This window comes from Tribolium madens, unplaced genomic scaffold (assembly GCF_015345945.1).
Source record: "Tribolium madens isolate multiple individuals breed KSU strain unplaced genomic scaffold, Tmad_KSU_1.1 Scaffold_91;HRSCAF=231;Tcas5.2_LG7, whole genome shotgun sequence".
NCBI lineage: Eukaryota > Metazoa > Arthropoda > Insecta > Coleoptera > Tenebrionidae > Tribolium > Tribolium madens.
The window spans coordinates 8,787,902-8,812,194 of NW_025401063.1; the positions used below are offsets into that span (position 1 = coordinate 8,787,902).

Sequence of the window (24,293 nt, forward strand, 5' to 3'; positions counted from 1 at the left end):
CAAAACCGGCAATAAAAGCCGTCTTTAAAAATATTTTAAAGTTGGACATTAAACCAGCGAATCGTAGCCAAACTTCCTGTAAGCGTTATCGCGCGAAAAGGAAAAAGCTCCGAATCCATGCAGTCGTTGCATTCATTGCTGATAAAAACGCATTAAGAGTTCTTGCGGCTCCGCTCACGTCCAGACACACCCTCACTTTTCAGCTTAATAAAGTCGTTAGAATTCTTTGGTGCCACTATAAAGTATTTCGCAACAATCCGAAAGCGCGAAACCTGAAGCGGAATTTCATTATGATCCGACTCGACTGTAATTATAATTTAATCATTTTATACATTTTCAACAGATGGCAAGACAGTTCACTTTCTTTCCCCGGTTATAATACACTTGGCGTATTCTCTTCTAGCAAAAAATTCAATTTGAAACTTTGCGTTACATTGTAATTGCTTCGTTAATTTCGCTCCAAATTTGAATGTTTTGTTAGAGAGGACTTAAAAACACGACTCGTTCTGCCAACTTTGGACTAACTCCGAGGACAAAGAGTGATTCCGAGGCTCATTAATTAACGACAATTTTTCCAAAAAATACTCGTTTCTTTTCAGAGTCTAAGCTGTTTTTAGGTAAGCTGAAAATGACACACAGGCGTATGAAGATGAAAGCAAAGGAGCTTAGCTTTATCAAATCAACCATATTTTGCTTTTTTCGAAAAACTTGTGTTGCATGAAAGAATAACCTCAATTTTTTCCGAAAATGTTGAATAAAAAAAATATATTAACAATTTTTTTAAAATTTTGGGTAAACTATTCTGTGCATAATATCTTTATAAAGCAGAAATAAACGGCAAGACAAATAAATTCATTTGTTTGGAAAGCTAAAATCTTCATTTTCCTGAAGGTAATAAACATTTTATGTCGAAAATTAGACGTTATGATGCTTTTATTCTCCTTATCCGATTTTTAATTAGGGAGCTTCGACCCAGCTTACCTTTGAAGCTGTGAGCGTAATATCTTGTCGTAATTGTAGTTGGATGGGTGGGCTCCGGCCACTTCATTTCCTGGAGTGAAGCGTTAAGCTTCAGTCCACAATTTCCGTCTCGGTTGGTCGGTTAAGATATCCGCCAGCTTTGATGTATACCTGATCCTTTAAGTACACGGTTTTTAACTCAATTATTGCATTCTCGCTTTGGGAATTTCCCTAATCGTCTCGAATATTCTGGTGTCCCTTGGCCAACCAAATGAAACTAATTTGGGTCGTCATTTTCCGAAATCGCGTTCTATTATTATTACCTATTTCTCAGAGAAGCGGCGTTTTTTGTACAGACATGTGTCCCATCTTTTGAGAGACAAGCCGAAATCGTTTTTCGACAGGATGAAGAGGTACTCACCAATGACCGTAAGATTGATGGCGAAATTCCTGGTCGGCGTTGTGCGAAAATCTACTCGACATCGGTAGATGCCTTCGTCGTTCAGAGTCACTCCGTCGAGGGTGAGAGCGGCGGGCTTTGAGACCGTCACGAAGTAAGCTCGGGGGCCGAACACCATGGGGTCCGACCAGTGGATCGCTTTGTTGAAAGGTCGACCTCGAACGTCGAAACTGGAACAACATCAACATCTCAAATTCTGTGGAAAATGCGCTTCCGAATTATCGGACGAGAACACCAACTGCTCAAAAACTTTCCCGACTGTACATACATATAGAACATGATGAAACTTTACATTAAACAGTCGGTAACATGCCTCAGATGATTTATATGCGTATAAGCCCCATGAAATGCGCCAAGATGTTTACATATGTTGTAGATTAAAACGCAATAACTTGCACAGAAAATAATTAAACAATTATTCAATTTTTTCCACGTCCTAATATAATACTGAAGGTTTTAAAAATATATTTTGATTATCTTGTTGGTTTGAAGAAAATATTCTAACATGGATAAATAACAAATCCTAAATTGCTTTTGCAGACAAATCGTCTATATCGGATAAATTTCATAGAATATGTTTTACTGCAATGCATTAACAAAATTCTGTTTGATTATCGGTTCAGTAATCAACAAAAAATTTGTTGAGCTTTGCTTTACTATTGAGTGTGCATAACTTTTGTTTCATTAATTAGTGGATTGAAGTTTGCTTGTTTGCTTATTTTGAAAGTGCCGATTTGTTTAGTGATGCATTTGGATAAATTAGCATTGTTGATTAGGTTTTCTGAATAGCTAGCGACAAATGCTGCAGTAATAAAGATAACAAATGATTTACTATTTGCTTTATTTTGCAAGATGATAACCAGTTGACGTCTGAAATTACCGGCTAGCTTTGCAAACACTGTAAATTAATTATTATCAAGTTTTGTGACACAAACAAATTCCCAATGGTTTTTGTTAACAAATTTTTTTTGTTTTTATTTTAAGTTTTAATTGTTATACAGATAGTTTAAACTCCTAGTAAAAGTTGTCGTAAAAGCTACATTTCAGAAGTTTCACTAAAACACAAAGATTTATTGCTTCCTACGAAAACAATAGAATAATTCAGCTTCATTACATATTCTAGGTTCTAGGTACAGTTTTACTGCGTACATTTATCAATATATGCTGGGTAATTTAACTAAGCTGATTAAATCTGCTATAAAAAATATTTAAGTAAAATAAAGTAAATTTAAGTTACTCTACATTTCCATTATTTGATAGAAAAGTTTAAATGTATAACAAAACAAGAAATATACAAGAGCTGATTTCATTACAACAATAATTTGAAAAAAGCGGAATTGTTGCAAAACTTTGTAAAACGTTTAAAATTAAATCATATACATAATTTATCTATGCTCTAAAAGACTTTTGTTTAAATCTAGTGTTTATTTCTTGTTCACTAATATTAATATTATTGTCATAGTCATATAATACGACTCACTAGACAAAAAGATTTTAATTATGCAATAACTTTATTCCTTTTCCTCATTGTTTTAATAATACCCGTAATTTTTGTGTATTGGCGCAGTAATAATATTTGGGAAAAATTAATGGTTCCAAATGTTTTACATGCACTCTGTTGTCAGGTATCAAATAAAATATCCACATTGTTGACTCGGACATAGACATCTCTCACAAAAAAGGAAAAAAGCATGGAAGGTATTTTCAAAGCTTATTGCTTGTTTATTTTAACATACAAGAACTTATTAAAACTTATTAGAAATGCTAATTTGGTTTTAATCAATTTTTACTTATTGTTTTGTCAGTACATAAACTTATATACTTACATATTTTTAATGTATGGCCTTTAACTGATAAAAGGCAATGCTTTTACTATTAAAGGGTATTACAAAATCAATCATCATTTGTTTTTTCTGTTCCAAGCAGGTCATTTGTGTGACACAGTAATAAAGTTGTAACTAATGTTAATGTAAAAACTTATCTAATCTAACTGACCCTAAACATTCCGTTATAAGTGTACTTCTCATTTAAATATTAACTTATTTATTGCGTAAGATTCTATAAATTTAGTTACGATGCGTTAATAGTAGTATTTCGGATGGTATTCAAAAACACACAATTACGTGAGGTAACTGTATTTTCGCTACACTTTTTTAAGAATGCAATTGTAAAATTTTTGTTTGATTAGAACATCAAAAAAGTCTAATTAGACCCTAGAGGATAAATGGTTTCCGCGTTGTAATTAAGACGTATTGTTGAATATTCAGTTGTCCGTCCACCTTTTGATGTCTAATATTTTGTGCGAGTTTCATTAAAGAAATCCGCTTTTTCCCCGCGCTCTTCTAGATTAAAAAGTCCCTGTAAGACGCATAAGTCCCTGCTTAGAAGCCGTTATCCTTAGTCTAGCAGTGGGGCTGACGGCCCCAGAGACCACTTGACGGCGCAGCTAATGATAACGCTTCGGTGTGCAAATGAACGTCGAAATGGGACAAACTTTGAGCACCAGAATCCGCCTTGTCCCAGGTCCCTCTCGGCTCGAGATTAATGGAGAAATTCCAACAGAGGTGAGCTCATTTCCTGTGCAATCTCCTTTGGAAAATTAATGCGACGAAAGACTTTAATAACAAATTCATAAAATATACACTAGCACCTTATTAAATAAAGAGGCGTTCTTCGCTTAGCACACTTAACGCGCCGCACCACCATTCACAAATCAACACCGAGGATCATTACGGCTTTCAAACACCTGATACCTCTAATTTATTTCGAGAAGAGTCTCTGGGAAATTGCCAAGGACGTGGAGTAGCGCAAATCGTGCTTTATCCCTAAAGCTAATTTTTAACAACGAGTCGGAGATGGGAGCACTGCATTCTGCACTAGACTAGGTCACGAATAGCGAGAAAGTCGATAAAAATTCAATAAAAATTCTTCCACACAAACTTGTAAAACTTTCAAAATATTGACTCGGATTAAATTAAACGAAGGTTGAAATGGCCAAGTACAAAAGCATCTCTAAAAGTTTTAAAACATATGTTAATCCAAGCTTTCAAAATTAAGTACTTACCGAAGAGCTTTAGCAATTTATATTACTTTTATATTTAGTTGTATTTTGTTACTATTTTTTTTATGTTTTGAAAAATCTAAACATGAAACATGTATGTGAAAATAAAGCAAAAGTTTTTAACTTGTTTTTTAACTAATATTGTTAACTGAAGTAAGCAGTTTTCTCTAGTTTCGTTTTGCACAATCGGGAAGCGAATTCGAAACGACCTTGTTCTTATATGCGCAATGATTATTTTTTTCTTTTATAAAAATAGCATTTGATAACTGTATGTACTATTGAAACGAACAGTTTTGAAGTTCGTTGTTGCTTTATTTGACAAAAGCTTTGAAAGGGTCGAGTACACAAATTGACACACAAATTTTCCTTTTTGGTGGCAAGTAGAGGTTTGCTTGACGATATAAATAGTTGAAGTGTCAACATTGGAACAAGATGGTGTGAATAATTTATTAGAAAATAATATTCCTTTAGTTTACTTAGGACTAGACTAGAATGCTTGTCCTTTAATTGTTTTATAAATTACCTTACGTTGCTACATAATTGCAGAGACAATGTCAAGGAGCGAAAGAAAAATACTTTATGTGTGTCTCTGTGTCTTTCAGTGGTATTTGAGGGTGCGTTCACGAATAATACCGGAATTAGTGAATTCCCTTTGTTTCTCCGACTCAATTGAATAGTAAAACAGTCGAAATTTTGGCCTGTCTCGCCTTTGGATTTTTGGGTTGGAATGTGTGTAGAGGTGGAAGACAATTAGTTTTCGGTTCCTTTGTGCTCGGGGTATCGGTCGTGTTCCTGCCATTACTTTGCATGTAATGTATGGCATTTAGGAGCAAATATCCGAGATAATTCCCGCCACTTCACGGACGACTGGTCGGTTGTAAAAGGAGTATTTGCACGTAGAGGCAGTTTAGACGGTGATATCTGGTCTCAAGTGCTGTGTCTGGCTAGCGCGGGGAAGTTACGTGACGAGGCGAGATACAGGTGAGGCGTTGCAACTTTGTGCCCTCGATGTGTCCCTCGAGGACCCTCGTTCCGAAATATTTGCAGAAGATTTCCTTCAATATTAATGCGCTAACCACGCCCGTTTTAACTTTCATGCTCAATTGTTATTTAAAAGTTGAGATAAGAGACGCTCTGGATGCACTCACCAAGACGAGTCTCCGTAAAATGTGCCATTAAACGATTCATTAAGACTATTCAACGCCGAATTCTACCTAATGAACGTTTTAAGACCAATATTCCAGTTTATGGGAGTTAGAGGTTTATGTATTTCTCGAATAAACTATATAAAAGGCATGCTGTGCCCAAGTGCCTCGTTATTAAAAGTATATCGAGACGAAATCAAAAACCGACTATATCTCTTTTAATATTGCGCAGCAAATTAAATCCGACTGTGCACCTAGTGAAAAATCCGGATTTAAATCGAGTGTTAATAGAATAGCCGCATTTATTTATATGAACTCTAAAAAGTTATTCTGTTTTAAATTGCTTCACTATAAAGTTTCGTAAGGCAATTGCAGTTAAGACTCTCATAGCATAAAAATATTTTTTATTTTATAATTGTTTTATATATACTTCAACACAATAAAATTCAACTCCACTCACGTGAATATACATCAAGTGTTCGCCGGTTTGAATTTAAAAGATATATTTTTGCAGCAGTAGATTTCACGTTTTCAAATTTTTCTGTTCCTAACGATTTGTTTTTATTTGAATTTGGGCGACAAAATTAAAGATTCTCGCCTGAAATTGATACATTTCGAAATATGTTAAGAGATGAAGTCGGTTCAGATGTGATCAAATTCGCGAGAAATGTTCAAATTCTTGCACAGCCGGCAAATCGAAGATTCCTCGATAACAATTTTCGATCGCTATTTTAATAAATCTGTGGTGTTTTTGGGGTGGAAGTTATTGCTGGGCAACTTCTTCGTGCGTCTCTCTCAACGAACAAATTATCAGCTCTAATGCCGCAGAATAATGATCGTTTATCAGAATTATAAAGTAGGACAAATGGAATAATAGCGGTTATCCAAGTTGGGTACAGCTGCGGACGGAATTCAGATAGAGGCAGGTTTCACGAACGGCGTAATCTAAAATTAACCATTCTTGTTCTTAGATTGCCACCAAGAAAGCTGCATAATATCATGGAAACCTTCCAACTCGAATTTAAACCGCACTATTTAATTATTCCCGAGCTCGAAAAAGGAGCATTTTCCTGGCAGGACGGATCGATCCGTCGACAAATAACGCTTGTGTGTTTATTTGGTCGGCTGCACGAGGGCCGGAGAAGTCGTTATTCATCAGAGGCCACCGGACGACAGATATGCGAGATAGTGGTGCACATAACACAAAAGCTCCCTCTATTTCACCGCCTAACTTAATGAAAGAATACCCCGTGCAATTATTTATAACGCCGGATGGTGGCACGTTTTAATCGAAACGAGAGCTTGTTTAAAATTAAACCGGAATTGTTTAATTCGTATTTGTCACAAGTATGTGTCGTTTGATCGCTTCCGCATTGTTTTTACACCCTTATCGATGTCATCGGACAAAAACGGGGCTTCGTTACCTTGTTAGCAATGTTGGATTTAATAGCTCCACTAGTTATCTACTACAGAAATGGACAGTCGATTTTCTTTACGATTTTAATAGATGCTTTTGACAGATAAGCAAAATGAACGAATAAAAATGTAATTTGCTACTCGCGTCACAACACGTTTCCCCCAACATATTCGTTTTGTGCAGCCACACTCGAAAAATTATTAGAATTACAGAAAGCTAACGTCAGCCCGTGACTAATATGACAGTTGTTATTAGCAACGTGACTAATACGCATAAAAGTCACGGCTTGTTAAGGTGTGTATAAAAGGTCACTTAATGTCATGGAAACATATACGATAATACGTGTTTTAGATGTGGGAGTAGAGAAAGATATATTAAACATCGTATTGTTTGTAGACTATAGCTCATAATCAAGGGAAAAATTAAATTTTCTTTCCACTGAGTGAAAATAATGAACTTTTAAAATTACAGACTTACTGGTTCCAGATGAAGCAAAAAATGTTTTTCTTTTGCAGTGTTAGCGTAAAATAAAAAATCCGGGGACATACTGTATATTAGTTCATATTATTACGTATATTATGGCATTAAATTTACCACTTTGGTTTTTATGCTTGGTTTAGAAGTAATAAAAATAAATATAAAAAACGGAAGAAACTAGCTATTTGTTAAAGAAATTAAAAGTAAATCACAAAAATTTTGTTAAGGTAATGAAACACATGGGCATGCATTTTTTTCTCTAAAATTTGCTCAGTGTCATTTTGCAAATTATTATAATCACCATTTAATAATCTATACACATTAAAGAAATTTTCAGAAAAAGACCGTTTTGAAGAAACGTGTATCCTCGAGTCCGGACCAACTTCTTAAATAAGGGTCTTTCGACATATTACCTTCTCCCCAACTAGTTAGTCGGAAACACTATTGCAACAAAGCGCAGTGTGAACAGAAAGTTAGAGGGGTGAATAGTTTTTTCCCCGGGTGTACGTACCACCATTATTACCAGTGATTATTACATATTTAGGACATTACAGTTTTAAACTTACCTAACGACATCATCATAATCTACTACTTCTACAGATTTAGTCTAAATGACATTTAAAGATGTTTAAACTTTATTGCAATGTGCAATAATTTTCGTTTCCGTTACACAGAGTGAGTTGTTAGTGCGTTTTCTTGATTTTTATTAAGTTAATATTAATAAAAACCAATAATAATATAGGTACTTTAGCTTTTATATTATTTAAAATACAATGTTTTTTTTGTAATGAAACAACTCTATGTTTTCATATGCAGAAGATAAATAAATATTTGAGAAGTAAAGTTAAGCTAAGCTAACTTTTTTGTAAAGTATTAACTAGGATTATTACAAAAAAAAAATTTTGGATCAAATTAAAAAGTCTACAAATAATAATTAGTAAAGAGAGAGTGTAATTTATGCATCTTTCAAAAAATAATAAATTATTCATGTTTCGCTTTTTAATAACTTCAATGAAATATGTTCCTAAAAGAATAAATTAACGTGTTGGAATAATTCATCTGAATTAAAAGTAGATAAATGATTGTTATACAGGCTGTGTCAGAACTTGCGGCCCAGAGAAAAATTTTAAGTAGGATAAGATACCAGGAATAAAGAAAAAATGTTTAAAAATTTTTATCTGTTAGGAATTTTTGGTATCTTGTACCTTTTTTTATAATTATTTAGTAAAAGTATAAAAAAATTGACAATAAAAGCCACAAATAACATTAAACATAGTTACAGTTTAGGATACAGCTTCCTTGTTTCCTCTTCTAATAGCCTGTTGCCATAAAACTTGGAAAATTATTTTTCCAGCAGAAATAAATGAGTCAAGGTGCAACATTTAAACTCTCATAATTTTGTACTTTTTATAGATAGAATTTTGTAACGTTTTTTTATGGCATTTTCTCTAGGGCGCAAGTTCTGGCGCCCCTGTATGTGGCAAAACATTTTGGGAGTAATTATTTCGGTATAATTTCTTCTAAATTTGGTTCATTTTTATTAGTTGTGTTTTAAAATCGATTTTAAAAAATGTTTTAGCTAGAAATATTTATTTTTGCTTGTTTTGGTGAGGGGATAGATATTATCTGAGTTAAATTACGTAAACATGTCGTGAACTAAAAAGCTCTAATAAACGACAAGCAAACTTATCAAAGTTTAATTTTCGCCGTAATGAATTTTTAATAGGTCTTCGTCTTGAAACAATAAATTTAAGCAACCACGAAAAAGAACCAAACGTCTTATCTGAAGCTAATTGCTAAAATCGTTAGAACATAAGCTTAAAATCTTCTGTATTAATAACGTACTATGAAACAAGTGTAGACGTTCACGTAGAAACTATATATTCGAGTCTTCTGCTTCGAATATTTCTTGTTTCAGGATCAGGCAACATTCGAGTGTTATTTGCTTTAAATTGCAAATGCCAAGCTATTGTTTTTTATTTGTTTCAAAGCTGCGAATCTGCGACACGAAGATTTCCAATGTTATATTAAGAAAAAAATCTCGAGTAATTTTTCTCGAGCCGTGAAATTGTTGTTCAGAAATTCGCACTGTTTTAATTGAAATTTGAACAATATGAGATGAATAATGAATTTCGACGTGATTTAAATCGAGAGATTAATAAAATAAGTTAAATTTTCTAGTAAAATATTTGGAAAATTAATTATCTCGTCATTCTCCGCCTCTTTTAATTATAAAATTCGTTGCCGATAAAACTTTCAAGTCGACGCGTGCCTTTTTTTTTCGAGATTTACCAGAACCTCATTGCGGTTGTAAGTCTTAGCAAATCGGAACTTGTCGGAATCTTTGCAACTATTTAAGCTTTTTGAATTTAACTTCAGATTTTTAGCGCCCCAGTGGAATAGTTTACGAGTTTACAATTCTCGAGCTTTATGAAAGGCAGTAATGAATTAAAATTCTCCCGATGTATTACCACTTGGAAAAAGTCAACGCTTGCGTTTATAAATTTAAAACGCAAACATTGTTGAAACAAAGTCTGATTTCGGGCTGCTTCGTGACTAGACAGGATTCGCAGGCCACTACTAGTGCTCTATGTAATATGCATGACCGCGTCAGTCGAATGCGTTCTTTTATCCTCCAGGAATCCGACCCGGAATATCGATGAACTCACCGCCGACAATTACTCCCACTCTTTCGATTAAATCCGGCTTTAATAATTTTTGTGGTGGTGACTTCGGGTTGTTCAATGGTTTTGTTAAACCGCAGCTGTAATGTCCCGTTCAGGGTGAAAGAGGGCATTAAATACGGGAGTGACCCAGGTGCTACATAAAGTCGCACTGGCTGTTACCCGAATTACTACATGATAGATGGTGAAAACTTTAATTATCCCCAATTATCTTTCACCTGTTTTTTGGTAGTGTCATCACTCTGATGGGAAAAAACTTATTAGGGGGCAATAACGTAAGTGGTTTGCTATCGCTAAGTGACAAAGAAGAATTGCTGCGACAGAGGTCAGAGCCAGGAAGAGTATTTTTTTCCGCAGTATTATTAAAATAGACTTAAAAAACAAACTCAAACTTAACAAATTTTAAGGTTTGCAAAAAATTAACAAATTAATAATAGATAAAAGCGTAAATATGTCAAGTGTGAATGTGAATGATTGTGACAAAAAAATTATTGTCAACACTGAATTATTGTTAGAGTTTATGGTCTGTGATAACAGATTGTTTCAGGTGACGGCTATGAAAGGGGGGCCTTCAAAAACGAATGACAATTGACTATAAAATTATGACATTTAAATGGTCAATGTTGCCAAATTAAGATTTCAAATTTGTTGCCAATGTGCCGACAGAAATCATAGCCTTTGACAGTCACTCGGTATTTATAAAGTTGCTGTATTATTTGCAGTTTCTTATTTTAACAACAAATTTATATGTACCTATTAAACATACAGGTGAAGTATCACAAAATACTTATTTAGCATTGCTGTAATAATAATAATCAATAACCTCCTACACGCTGTACTATTTTTGAACATAGAATAGCATGTAAAAGCTAACCTTATACTATTTTTGTTTCACATTATGTTCTAAAGAGAAAATGCTCTACACATTTCTGTTACTTGTACTATATCCATCGCCACCTCGGCAAAGTCGCAATTGCGTTTTTTGAGGTGAAATAGGTCAGAAATAATTGATTTCTGTATAAAATAAGAATCTGTGTTACAACTGAACCCTAGTGTGGCGATAGATGTGACAGACATACAAGGTATTCAAAAATGTCGGACCAACTCTCGAATGGTGATAAAAGACTTTCAACTAAGTATAAAATAAAAAAAATGTTTTTTTACAATTATTTAGCCAATTTTGGGAATAAAAGCCACAAATAACATTGAACAGAGTGACAATTTAGGGTACAGCTTCCTTGTTTCCACTTTTAATAGCCTATAGCAAAAAAACTTGGAAAATTATTTTTCCAACAGTAATAAATAGAGTCAATGTGCAAAATTTAAACTCTCAAAACTCCGAAATCTTTATAGATAAATTTTTTTTTAACATTTTTTCTATGTTCCTGACATCTTACTTTATATGGCATTTTTCTCTGGGGCGCGAGTTCTGGCGCATTCTGTATGTAAAACTTGCGATTGTTGTGAATTTGAATTAAAGGAATGTTTTTAATTAACAATGGCAATAACAATATTTTGATTTTAAAATCAACAAAATAGTTGTATTATTACATTATATGGAAGTTGAATTTAATAAAATTATTGTTATGTAAGCTAATCAAACTGGAGATAACAAATTTAATGTTTATTCGATGATTTAGAGAATTAACTCTGTGAATGTCGATTTTATTCAAACTCAAATGGCTTTAATTATCAAACTTTTTCAATTTATACAACTTCTCGGTATCAACCAACAAGTTTATTTTGTAGATATGTATTCGTTTAGAGCAGCGTTTCATTTCCTGGAGAGAAAACGTGGGTAAAGCCATAGTAAAATGGGTAAGAAACGCCGCAGTAAGTCGGTACCTTTTATTGGTGCGTAATTGTGTGTGAAAAGTAAAGTTTCCTTTGAAGAGGCCGCTGTCAGCCGAAACGAACTTAATTCTGTAGCGTTTAAAAAGTGTGAACATTTTCTTTGAAAAGTTATAATGAAGAAACTTGAAGCAATCTTAAGAAAAAATCGAAAATCGTGCCGTGTCTTGTAGAAAGGCTGCGATCAGAACGAGGGCGAAATTATCCAGTGGAAAGGACAAGGAAATTAACAATACAATAACGAGACCGCAACTTACCTAACCTCTCAAAGTTGTGCCCATTCAAGCGATGTTGTTTCGTGCAAATAACCAGATGGTTGAGACTCGAGCTTTGCCTCAGCAAGACTGTATTCATGTGCATGGCACATAGTTTAGTTGAAGGGGTGCACAACTTTCCTGCCACTGCTGTGACGGCCGCTCGGCTTTGCGGCATTCCTGCAGCGATTACTCCGACTATACTTTCCAGATTAATGAAGTCCTCTGCAGGGAAGAAATCTTTGTCTGTTTAATTACGGAGGCTACATTTCAGACGCACGAACACAGGACGACGAACATTCGCAAAATATCTAACGGTATTTTTTACAAACTTAAAACATCTGCAAGGTGTTTTAAAACAGTTAAAAACTCTGAAGTATACGTAGTTATACCTGGAAGCTATTGCGACGTTACCTCAATTTATAGCCGTTTAAAATTCCAACACAGATTAAGATAAGAGGAAAGAATGGTTAACAGCATTGTTTTTGCACATAGAACCAGTACTTTACACCTTATATTGTATATCTATAGAAAAATACACATTTATATTTTTTTGTTTGATTTGGACTGGTTTTAATTTTATTTCAAGTCATAACCGACAACTCCATGCACAAGTAAAGACAATAAGAACGTCACATTTACTAACTGAATTTTTATTTATCACGCTAACAAGATTTTTTATAGCAGTGACTTTCATTAATTTTCACATTTGAAGGGTTTGGTCTCTGTGTTGCTTACACTTTATTTACAAAGCAAAGGTTTGCTGTTGAGTATTTTGCACCACTTTATCTTTTATGTGCGGAAATATTATTTTTTATAGGTTTTGTACATTAACGAAAAATTACATGATTGCGTTTTTTAAAATCTTAAGTAACACCAACAAATATATTATACTCTACTTATGTGCATCAGGTTATTTTAAAAATAAAGATATTGATGAAAAATTACTGACAAAGTAATGCATATTTACCTCATTACTTTTTTATACAGAAAAATCTATGCTTATTTTAAATTGTGCATATCAAAGAAATGAGCGATAAAAATACTAAGCTTCTTTCTTGGTTTAAGACTTTTTTGTTGGGTTTTGATATTGTTGGAAAAATCTGTTTATTATTAATCTTCTTGATTAAGATTAAGAAAGCTTAAAAAAATACTAATAAAACAAAAAAAACCGTTAAATAATAATTTTAGTCATATTCCACGACTTTTCCCTGTATAGTTTTCTGTTAGAAGGCAACTTTTATTAATTAAAATAAAACATCAACGTCAACTTTGTCAATATCAAATATAAAAAATATTTTATAGTCGTAGATAAAGCATAACATTCTACTTGGATATTATATGCTCGTTGAATAATATGCTTTTATATTGATCCAAGATTATTAACAGTTTCTGTTTGTGAAACACATATTACTTTATACTATCAAATGTAAACTAAAGTTTGATATATGGAAATAAAAGTGAGTCTAAAGGAATAACTTGTTTACTAAAGTCTTATACAGAAAATAATCACTATGAAATAAAGTTTCAAAGTGGTTTTGAGAGCTATTAATAATAGTTACCCTTAACGATCGATAGCAATGTAAATAATGACGATAAAAGCTTTGTGCTGTTATTATGAGCATCAATTTGATTTAACATAGAGTATATATAAGCAAAACGAGATGAAAATGTTATTGGCTAAATGCTGGTTCCGAATTTCAGTTTGTTTTAATATAATCCACCAAATCTACAAATAAGTCCAAAGCAATTAAAAAAATAGCTTTGTGCAAAAAGCTTAAACCTAATCGCGGGTCACCCACAACCAAAAACCAAAAAGTGTCATCCCAACTAGGGTGTTTTTAGAACCATCCGATATTTTGCGTTAGTCTAAGTGAGCAAGCATGTGGTCGAACGTTGCGATTTTGTGGTAAATTGAGGCAAGTTTTTGCGTTACGGCTTCCCGATAACGCATCAAGGAAGCTGGTTATTTATATAATATAAGTATTAGTAGTCACGGGCACGATAATGCGTAATTTATAGGCTGTTTTGTTATTCTCGGAGGCATGTAAGTCTTCGCTTAAGCTGACACCGTGCCGTATCTCCTAATCTCCAACAAACAGGTTAAGGGCGGTTTCCACTGGGTTATGGTTATGCCTCTCCACAGGCAAATCGGGCTAATGCCTGCATTACGCTTGTAGCTGATAATTGGAGTTGTTTAGACGACGAGGCTAACGCGGCGTGAAGAAAAACAACTTCGATTAGCGAGTTGATTAGCAGGAGTCGTGTCGCAAACTTCACATCACAAGAATCTCCGCATAAATGGTTACGTCTAGCCTCGTTACGATCTTCGTATGATCTCGCATGGTAGGAGATGATTCCATTTCATAATTGGAGTGCGCTCCTTGATTAGCTTATGACTAATTAACAAGCCAAGATTCATTTCCACCGGATTTATGTCTTGATCAAACGCGACTAAGTTTCACCAGGGACGTAATCACTTGTAATTGTAGCAAAATATCTTCGGCCAATTTAAACGATTATCGGCGCTCGAGGCACGCTTGCTACTGATTTTAAATCCGAAGTCGGCTAGTTATTTAACCGTTTAATTAAAAACAACTCAAATCAAGCGGACGATGAAAAGATTATTTTGGAAGAGGTTTTAGCTTTTAATAAAATTCCGTCAGATTTCAGATTACGTTTGATGGAAATTACGAAAATTTGCTGATCTCGATCTTTATTATCCTTCCCTTATCGATTTTTATCCAATTTTGTACTTGATTTCGCGTAACGAATGCACGACAGCTCCTCATTTATCTATAAACTCTTCATTTTATTAAAGTACACAAATATTGGTGCTTTCATTAACTAAGAAAAGACGCAGTACTAATTTTACTCGGCGCATCCACCATATTGTACAACGATAAGAGATATACAAGGTGATTCTTTTAGGACCTACATTAAAAACTTTTTAAATACTAATGCAGATAGGAATTTGAAATTTTGTACACAACCCAAATCAACCAGTCTGAGTTCAACTAAATTATTTTTAAAATGGCTGAACTTCCGGAACTACGAGAAATTGGCGCCAATTTTGAAATTTTAAATGGTAACCACTTATTTTTATTGCATTTTTCAATTTTCCTCTTTAAACTAAGTAAAATGTACTTTTGTTAATACTTATCTGTAATAGTTTTTGACATATGTCAATTTTTGGTCAAAATTTTTATTTGCAGGAGTTCATTCAAAACATGACAGCTCTTGAACCCTTTGCGATAAGTGAATATTTTTTTTGCATTCGATAACCAAAGGTTCGAAAAGTTTTCTAGAATATTCAAAATTGTCAACTGTCAAATTGCAAGGCTAGTATGATTTTTTGAAAATGATCATTAACAAACAGCTGTAACTCAGTTTTTTTCAAATGAACCAACTCTATTTTCTCAACGGCAATCAAAAGTACATCAATTTGTAGAAGGACTTTTATCAACATGTCCTACACCTATCTCTTACAGTTTTTGAAATTGTCACAAAAAACATGTCTTTGTTTTATTTTTATAGTTAATCACGTAGGGTAAAAACTGAGTTATAGCTGTTTGCTAAATATCATTTTCAAAAAATCATATTAGCTTTGCAATTTGACAGTTAACAATTTTGAAAATTTTAGGAAACTCTTCGAACCTTTGGTTATCGAATGCAAGAAAAATTATTCACTTATCGCAAACGGTTCAAGAGCTGTGATGTTTTAAATGAACTTCTGCAAATGAAAATGAAAATCATCTTGTAAAGCGTTTGTGAAATCTGTAGACAAAATTACAATGAAATTTTTACACTATAGGCCTTCTTGTGTGCTCTGAATGAGATTTATAGTCACATATCTCCCAAATCAATCAAAAACGTATGAAATTGATAAGTCAATTTTTATTTGGTAGTAGTTTTATTTTCTAAAATTAAAAATTTTAATAGTAAATTTTGTTTTATTTTAACCTACTTTAGTCTGCAAATTATTATTACGAGGATTGTTCAAGAATTGCTTTTTACTATTCAGTCTTTTGACGACAAGTAGCAACTTTTTACTCAAGTTTTATTATTTTAATTAAATTCAGTTTTTTAACAATGTTGTATTTAATTTGCTTTGAAATTTGAACTAAATATTTACAAAGATGTGTTGTGTTAGACTGTCAGATCTTTCAACTTTCGGGTTAAACTCTTTTTGTTACCGTCGAGAATTTTTTGCAGCGAATAATCTGTCCAAACAATTTTATTAAAAGAAAATGTTTTATTGTGTATCTCGACAACGTTATTATTGTTGGAGTTTTTTAATTTGTTGCGTAGGCCGTTGCTAATAAATAGATTTTTCCGTTTAGAGTTGCACAAAGGCGGTGATTAATTTTTGTTCCATTTATTTAACAAAAGCAGTATACAATTTAAAAGCAATGATGAAGTCTATTCTTTCGTGAAAAATATTGGTGTCTGGCCATAGTGAAATTCAATTTGTGTTCTCCGACAAAGAATAGCCCGTATTCTCCAAGCTTGAGACCTTCAACATATTTCTGACATTCTGCGCGCTCACGGCTTTCACAAAGGCGCCGTTGACCGTAATATATCAGGTTGAGAAACATGTGTTCGCAGAACGTCACTCTTATTAGATACTACCACTCGTACGGCCATGTTACACCGGCTTTTTACGACTGGAATTGCTCAATTCCGGCAAAGAGCCCGGACCATGCAAGCTGCGCCATCAGGAATTGCATTTCAACTGTCCATTGTCCTAAATCACTTGGACAACCCCAAGAGGTTTCTAATTCGACGAAAACAGCATGCAACTCGAATCCGACTCGTGTAGCACAATTAAAAACAAAACAAATTAGAATATATCATGTACGGGCGTTTAAATTTGCTTTTATTCCCATTTTTACATGCGAGTGAATTGCTACATTAGTTTACATTTGCATTTCATATTTTCATTCCTCGTTTCAACTAAACCCGCTCGAAAACTCCTGGGAACGTAAAACAAGCGGAAAAAGATTCGACATATATGTTGGCAAACAGTGCCATTGTATTAAATTATACCTGCATAACAGCCATAGTGAAAATCAAATTACCGCAAAGGATAAAACTTGATATCCCAACGTATTTCGCACCCAATTAACGATTGACCAACGCACCTTAAAACTAATAACCGTTGTGACTTGTAGATGGCACCAAACACTGATACGAGTAGTTAGTCGATAACAGTTAGATTATTTTTGTTACTGTTACATATTTGAAAAGGTTTGTTTGACACGAATGTATGGGTTTTGTTTGTTTTGTTAGTGGAGTAGCGAAACAATGAGCGTACCGGAAAATTCGCAGTAATCGAACAATTTATTTGCAGTTTTTTCGCCATGGTTGGTACGAATAAACGATGGAATAAGGAACGCGATAGAAAGTTTGTTTTATCATTTTTAGGGAGAAAATCAAGTTCGGAAATTTTCTAACAAACGCATCTCGTTTATTTCGTCGAGAAGCAAATCGTTCTTGCATCGTCTGTTTTGTTTCAGTTTATTGTGTTAGAGCTGATGGAAATTTGAGACTTAAATTCGGGGGTTAAGGTGAATGTGTTTGATCGACAATTGCTTCGACTTTCCGGTAAATATTTAGCAACGGAATTGGAGTTTTTCGATATTGGTTCTACTCAAGATTAAACCGTAAAATATTGGCGGTGTATAGACGACTTAATTCCAAGCAATTTTGAGCAATTAGTTGATTACCATACTGTGGCCTTTTGCATCGAAAGTTTCGTGCTGTGAAATATTAAAAGAAAGCTCCCGATGCAATCATCAGCTATAATTCAATTTATTCATTTACATAAACATTAATAATTACCGAACTACAAGCCGTTTTAATAGAGTCCCGTAATTTCGAAGGGGTGGATGATAACACGTGCCGAGGTTATTAAATTACGTTCAAAATTACTAAATTGTCGAACGTTATCTGAATCAGCAGTCGATTATAATACACAGTCAATTCCGTGTGTCTGTATTTTTCTTCTAATAACTCCATCGCATGTATATTTTATTAGTTCGGATTAGAAATTATATTGGTCAACTCTTAATTAGTGAACTGTCAAGTTTTTGATCTCACACACCACGCTACATCTGTAATTATTTTCTAATTTGCGGCAAATTTGTTCGGCACACGAAATTTCAACCGAAACAAGCTTACGGAACTTGCTGGTTTATCAACATGCCCAGGCCTAATCTTTTTGGACACACCTAAACCTGACTGATGAGGACAGAGGATTATCTCTCATTTTCCAAATGCGAATGGTTAACCAATTTTCACAATTATGCTAGAAAAAAGAGGTGTTTGAAACGTTACATTCCAAAATAACAAATTTGACTTGCTTTATTTATTTCAGACTAAACTTGTGGGTAAAGTGTTCCTTTAGAACAAAATTTAATTTGTAAATGGATATTTTGCTGCTTTCAATTTTATTTTTTTATGATATTATACTCACTTGGGTTTTAAATAATATTTTGAATTTTGAATTTACTCGTATTAATGTTTATAAACGTTATGTTTTTTTTTGTAAAATATATCATTTCAAAATAAAACTGTTTTCACGTAAATGTCACAATATGTCAATAAACATTATTTTGGAAAAAGAACAATTTAATGTAATTATATAGAGTGGAATTTTTAATTGGAATTAAATTTTTAATTTGAATATAAGCGATTTTTGTAAAAAACTCTGAAACAGGTCAATTTTTATTTTTTCTTGTGCATCATTTGACACATATGGCTTTTGTTTATCTACTTTCTGAAATGCACAACCACCTATAACTTTTTTTTCAAATGTAATTATATGACAAGTGACACCTCTTTTAAAAGGTCGTTTTGCAAGAAATACAATGTACTATTTATTTTCTGATTATTTTCAAAGCCTTCGTGATAAAAAATAAAACCAATCTTATAAGATGAATCCTATTTAATGCAACAAATATTTAAAATGGGTATCGTTCCTTTCCTGACAAACTGCAAAACGACAGTAACATGTATTCCTCTCGTTTTGCAACATTTCCAGTGTGATTTGCAACAAAATCGAATAACATTGAGGACCTTAAGAAACGGTTTAGGAATTAAGTTAGACAAATCACCCGAAATGTTGCCAAAGATAATGCATGTTACTTTTGATTTGCAATTTGCCCGAAAAAAAACGGTGCCTCTTTTAAACATTTATTGCATTAAATAGTATTCAAGTTAAGAATTTGTTCTTATTTTTCTATTACGTAGACTTTGAAAATATTTAGAAAACAAATAGTGCGTTGTATTGCTTGTGACGTGGGCTTTCAAATGAGGTGTCACTTATCATACCATTACATGGGAAAAAAGTTATAGGTGGCTCTCCATTTCAGATGAATAAAAACCATATGTGTCAAATGATGGGCAAGAAAAAATAAGAATCGACCTGTTTCAGGATTTTTTTACAAAAATCGGTTATATTCAAATTATTCAGTGGAATTCAAATCTCATTCTGTATGTAAAAAAAAAAACATTTCGATGTAAAAAACAACAATTAAAGTGACAATTTTAGTTTTTATTATTGTTACTTGTACATACAATACCTACTCTGTTTCACATTTATTGGCATTTAATTTTTTAGAATTTAATTAATGTTTAGCAAAAAATGTTTAGGATTTTTGTAAAATTTGTCTGGTTATTATTTACGTTATGATTTATCTAATATTTCAAATATGAAAGAAATAACATATCGTAATGCTGAAAGCAGAATTAAAGAGTGTATCAAAACTTTAAATCAATTTTTCTTTTGTTCGAAGATATTTCAAATAGTTTAATTGTCGATTTTATAGAAACCGACCAATTTTGAAGCAAATTTTCATTTATGTTTAGAATGTCTTTTGACATTTGGGTTCTAGGTTTTTATGAGCTGTTGTTAAAACTATTTTTTTCCTTTTATTTACATTTTAAGTCAGAAAAGTACTACAAATTCAAAATGATTTGTGCCAGCAAGATCACAACAATTGTTTCGTTAAACTAAGAAAATCTCTTCTTGTGAAACTTGAGATCTTATGCCTATTAAAAGTTAGATTGTTAGAAGAACCTTGATGTATTAACAACTAAAATCAATAAAATTTATCTCAGATTGTACTTATTTCATGCGAAAGCTTCATTATAGATTTTAATTTAAAATAGAGACCTTTTCAATTAGTTATTTTGGGGCTAAGTTACTTCAGTCCCGGTGAGGCATTTCAGCTCTTTCACAACAAATCAGTAGGATGAGATTGTATATCGAATTACCGACATCAACCTGACAAATCGTTCATTATCACCCAACATAAAGCCTTTATTGCAGATAAGGTAATTAAAAAAAAGGTAATGTGGGTTAAACAGACCGGTTTAAATAGCAGAATGCGACCAAAAGCCATTTAATCAGCTGTAAAATTGCAGTAAATACACTATAAAATAAGAAAACCTTTTCGAAAAGTTCCGACAACCTTCGCGTTCGCTTAATAAAACCCAAAACTTATAAAAGAACGAAACTGTACTAATCCAAACGACAAGATTACCAATTTATAGACACACGTATTAAACATTGTCAGTGAAAACTACGTGCGAAGAATCCAATCGAAAAATTCGCCATTTCGTAAACTCAAAGAGTTTTCATGTGACCGGATTAATTAATTTTAATGAAGTTTGGGCCGGCTGGGATGCATCATTCGATGTGTACAAGTTAACTCGATATTTCCGAGTTTCAAGTTATAAAAGTTGCGCTGTTTGCTGATTTGGAGCTTTAATAAATTAAAGCTGTTATTCAAGGTGTGTGCGGTTACACAATTTAGCCGCAAGTTGATGGTGGGTATTTTTCATTGTTTATTGTTGCAATACCCTGAGAGTGAGTTGTAAATGCTGAAACATTCTTCCTTGCTTAAATCAAGATAGGTAATTACTCTCAGTGGAGCTCTGAGCTGCGAAATAAAGACTTGAGTATTTTTGTTAAGTTTTGATAAAATTGCCGGGCTGTTTATGGACACGCTCACGCGTGCAAATTCAGTCTCATTCGGAAAAATTAAGTCTTAGGAATCAATAGAACGCGTCCCGGGCCGGGTTTCTCTCCGAAGTGATAGATCAAGCGGCTTAAATCACAATCTGACGTTACATTCATGTCTGCCGTCTTCATCCCCGACAACCCCGTTGGTTGTTTAAGTGGATTTGCGCGGATTAAACAAGGAAAAGCGTATCGACTTAGACAAATATGTACAGAAGTTGCCGGCAGGCGATGAACATTATAAAACAAATCGTCTCTGCCGCTCATCTTCGATGGTCATCCTGCTTGACTTTCTCCACGATCGCAAAAAACAAATATTTAGATTATTGTGTGCGGAGAGGTAAATCGCTGATAAAAATGCTGGTTCTCCCTCGTTTTATTCATTTTCCAATTTTGCTTCTACATTCAGAAATTCGCATGTGAACATTAAAAACCTCATTTTGTAATTTTACAATCCACAATAAAGGTTATGTGTAACACTGTCTTTTCGTCTGTTTAATTAAATTTTACACTTGCTACGTTATTTATAATTGTGCTAAAAAAAACACGTCTCGATAAATTCCACGAACTTATCCAATTTTATTTTAAAAAGCACGAACTGAGCTTATTCGTGCACTATTGGAAACAATCTTATGAAACTTTTCTACCGTCTTCTATAAAATGTAATAAGGACGAAGTAATCCTGTCAACAGTAAAAATTTAAATTCTAAACTTATTTTCTGTCCAAGGTATTACGGTTTTTTAGTGTAAACAAAATTAACTACTAATTAAGAAGATTTGTTGCGACTTTAAGCTTTAACAAATTAATCTGAATTAAGTACTTAATTCCTGTTTATGAATTTGCCTCTATTTCTTTATATATTATTTACAATGTTACCAGACAAAGCTCATGTGCAACAAAAACAAAAAAGGCGCTTACATCTGACGTGACGTGAACTTTTTTATTTTATGCTAATATTTGAGCTCTATTTTTTAGTGACAGCTTAATTCCATGAAAAAAATGACATGCATCAATTGCAGAAAATAAAAATTGTATCACTTAATTGTTGTGCAAGTTATTTTGGAAGTAGCGGTGATTGGTTTTTGGGGCAGGGGTTTAGAGAGAGGCTAGAACATTCAAATCATATTGAATGCTTGCATAACAGTCTATAGTTTAACAAGCATCTAATTATAACCCTAAGCATTTTACGTTACTAAAGCTACAGTTGTGCTAAATCAAACATAATGAAAATTTATGTTTGATTTAAGCAATAAAGTTATTGTATACTTATAAAACATTTTCGAGGAAGTAAGTGTAAATAAAATGAATCATTTTGAAGTACAAATACCTATTACTAAACAATATATTTTCACCAATATATTAATAAAAACTTTGTTTATAATATACTAGAAAAACAAACCGCTATAATAAATGTTTGTTAAATGGCCCATCACCAGACCTGAAAATTGTGCTGTAGTGTAATGCAGAAATTATAGTGTGAAAAAATGTTGGCCTGTGCTCCTCAAAGATCTATATTGTTTCAATATAGCAATGATTTTACAAAACAATAACTAGCACGAGATACTCGATTAAATATACAGAGTAATTTAAAAGTGTCGGACCAACTCTCAAATAGAAAACTTTCGGCTAAGCATAAAAATGAATGCAAACTTTTTTCAAGCTTTTTTTTCTGAGAAAAGACGGAATTGACAATTTTCATATTATCATGTGTCAACCTTAGCTCTTTTGTTTCCGATGTTGTTGAATTTAATTTATTGTTGAAGTTTATTAAATGTTTTGAAACCATAATGCGCAAATTGGTAATCTTTGTTGTTGCAATATCTGCCGTTTCCGCTAATTCAAGAATATATGATCAAAACAGCTAAAAACTTAACCCCAAGATCTAACCTTTAAAGAGCTATATTTTGTGAAAAAAAGCTCAAACAGTTTATTGTCATAGGAAATTTGAACTCATTTGGATAAGAGATGGTCCGAGACTTTTGAATCTCTGTATGTGTTATATTATACCGAAATAAGAAACATATTCTTGTAGACGTTAAAACATTGGCAGATCGTAGAAGTTCTGTTTCATTTTTCTGAAAATCAATTTTCTCTGTTCAATGTCTCGTAGAAATCCTGGAATAGCATTAACGAATATCGTGCTGTGAATCGGGAAAACATAAATGTCTCGAGAAGATGATTGCATTAAGGCGGCATAATTTCTCTGATGAGATAAATAAATAAAAGCAAAATGCAGCGCGGGAAGAACTGATAATAACAGAAGTAATTATAAAGTTTAGACGACTGAAATAACTGCAATCTGTGTATCCCTCCAGCGCGACGAAGAAAATTGAAGGCGACTTTTCTTTCGCCTCTCGGATTTAGACGATCTCTCATTAAATTCGGACTGAATAAATGCCTTATTTATTTATAAGAGGTTGGGAGTTTGTAATATATGGACTCTCATTGAAACGTGTCAGGAAATAAATTTTTTATAAACTTTTAAGGTTAAGCATTTGCAAGACGCCTCAGTGTGTTTGTTTTTGTAATCAAGGGAGCACTTTGGGGTCTGATAAATTATGCAAGGCTCCGTTTTATTATGTAGAGTGTTAAAGTGAAATCGTGTCCACTTTCGAAATAAACGAGACGAATTGTTTAGATTTATTGTTATTATAGTGAAATTGCTGATTGGAATGCAAATCATAGATTTCAGTAATTAGACCCGAAGTCATTGAATAATGGCATTGAACGAAGCAAAACTCTGACTTTATACAACCAGACGTCTCAGCTAAATTAGTTATAGAAATTCTAGCTGTGCTGAATTAAGTGCACAAGCCAGCTCCTAACTTAAACCGGCTAACGTTCCATAAGTCTCAATTACGATAGCTCGTAACTTTATTGAAACTGAAAACTATTACAACTTTTACGAGTGAAGTGTGCGCTCTAAAACTTTGGCTAATTTTCGATAAACTAAAC

At 33.2% G+C, this 24,293-nt stretch overlaps 1 protein-coding gene across 4 annotated transcripts in view; it reads right to left on the reverse strand.

Annotated features, from left to right (window-relative positions):
• LOC123010822 (hemicentin-2) overlaps nt 1-24,293 on the reverse strand; it is a 128,234-nt gene that overhangs the window by 43,745 nt on the left and 60,196 nt on the right. For 3 of the 4 annotated variants that reach the window (XM_044407964.1, XM_044407965.1, XM_044407966.1), the window contains exon 3: nt 1,382-1,590. In XM_044407964.1, the coding sequence (XP_044263899.1) occupies nt 1,382-1,590 (209 nt within the window). Of the gene's footprint in view, nt 1-1,381; nt 1,591-12,312; nt 12,672-24,293 lie in introns of those variants that run through there. The other variant, XM_044407967.1, reaches the window with a different exon arrangement.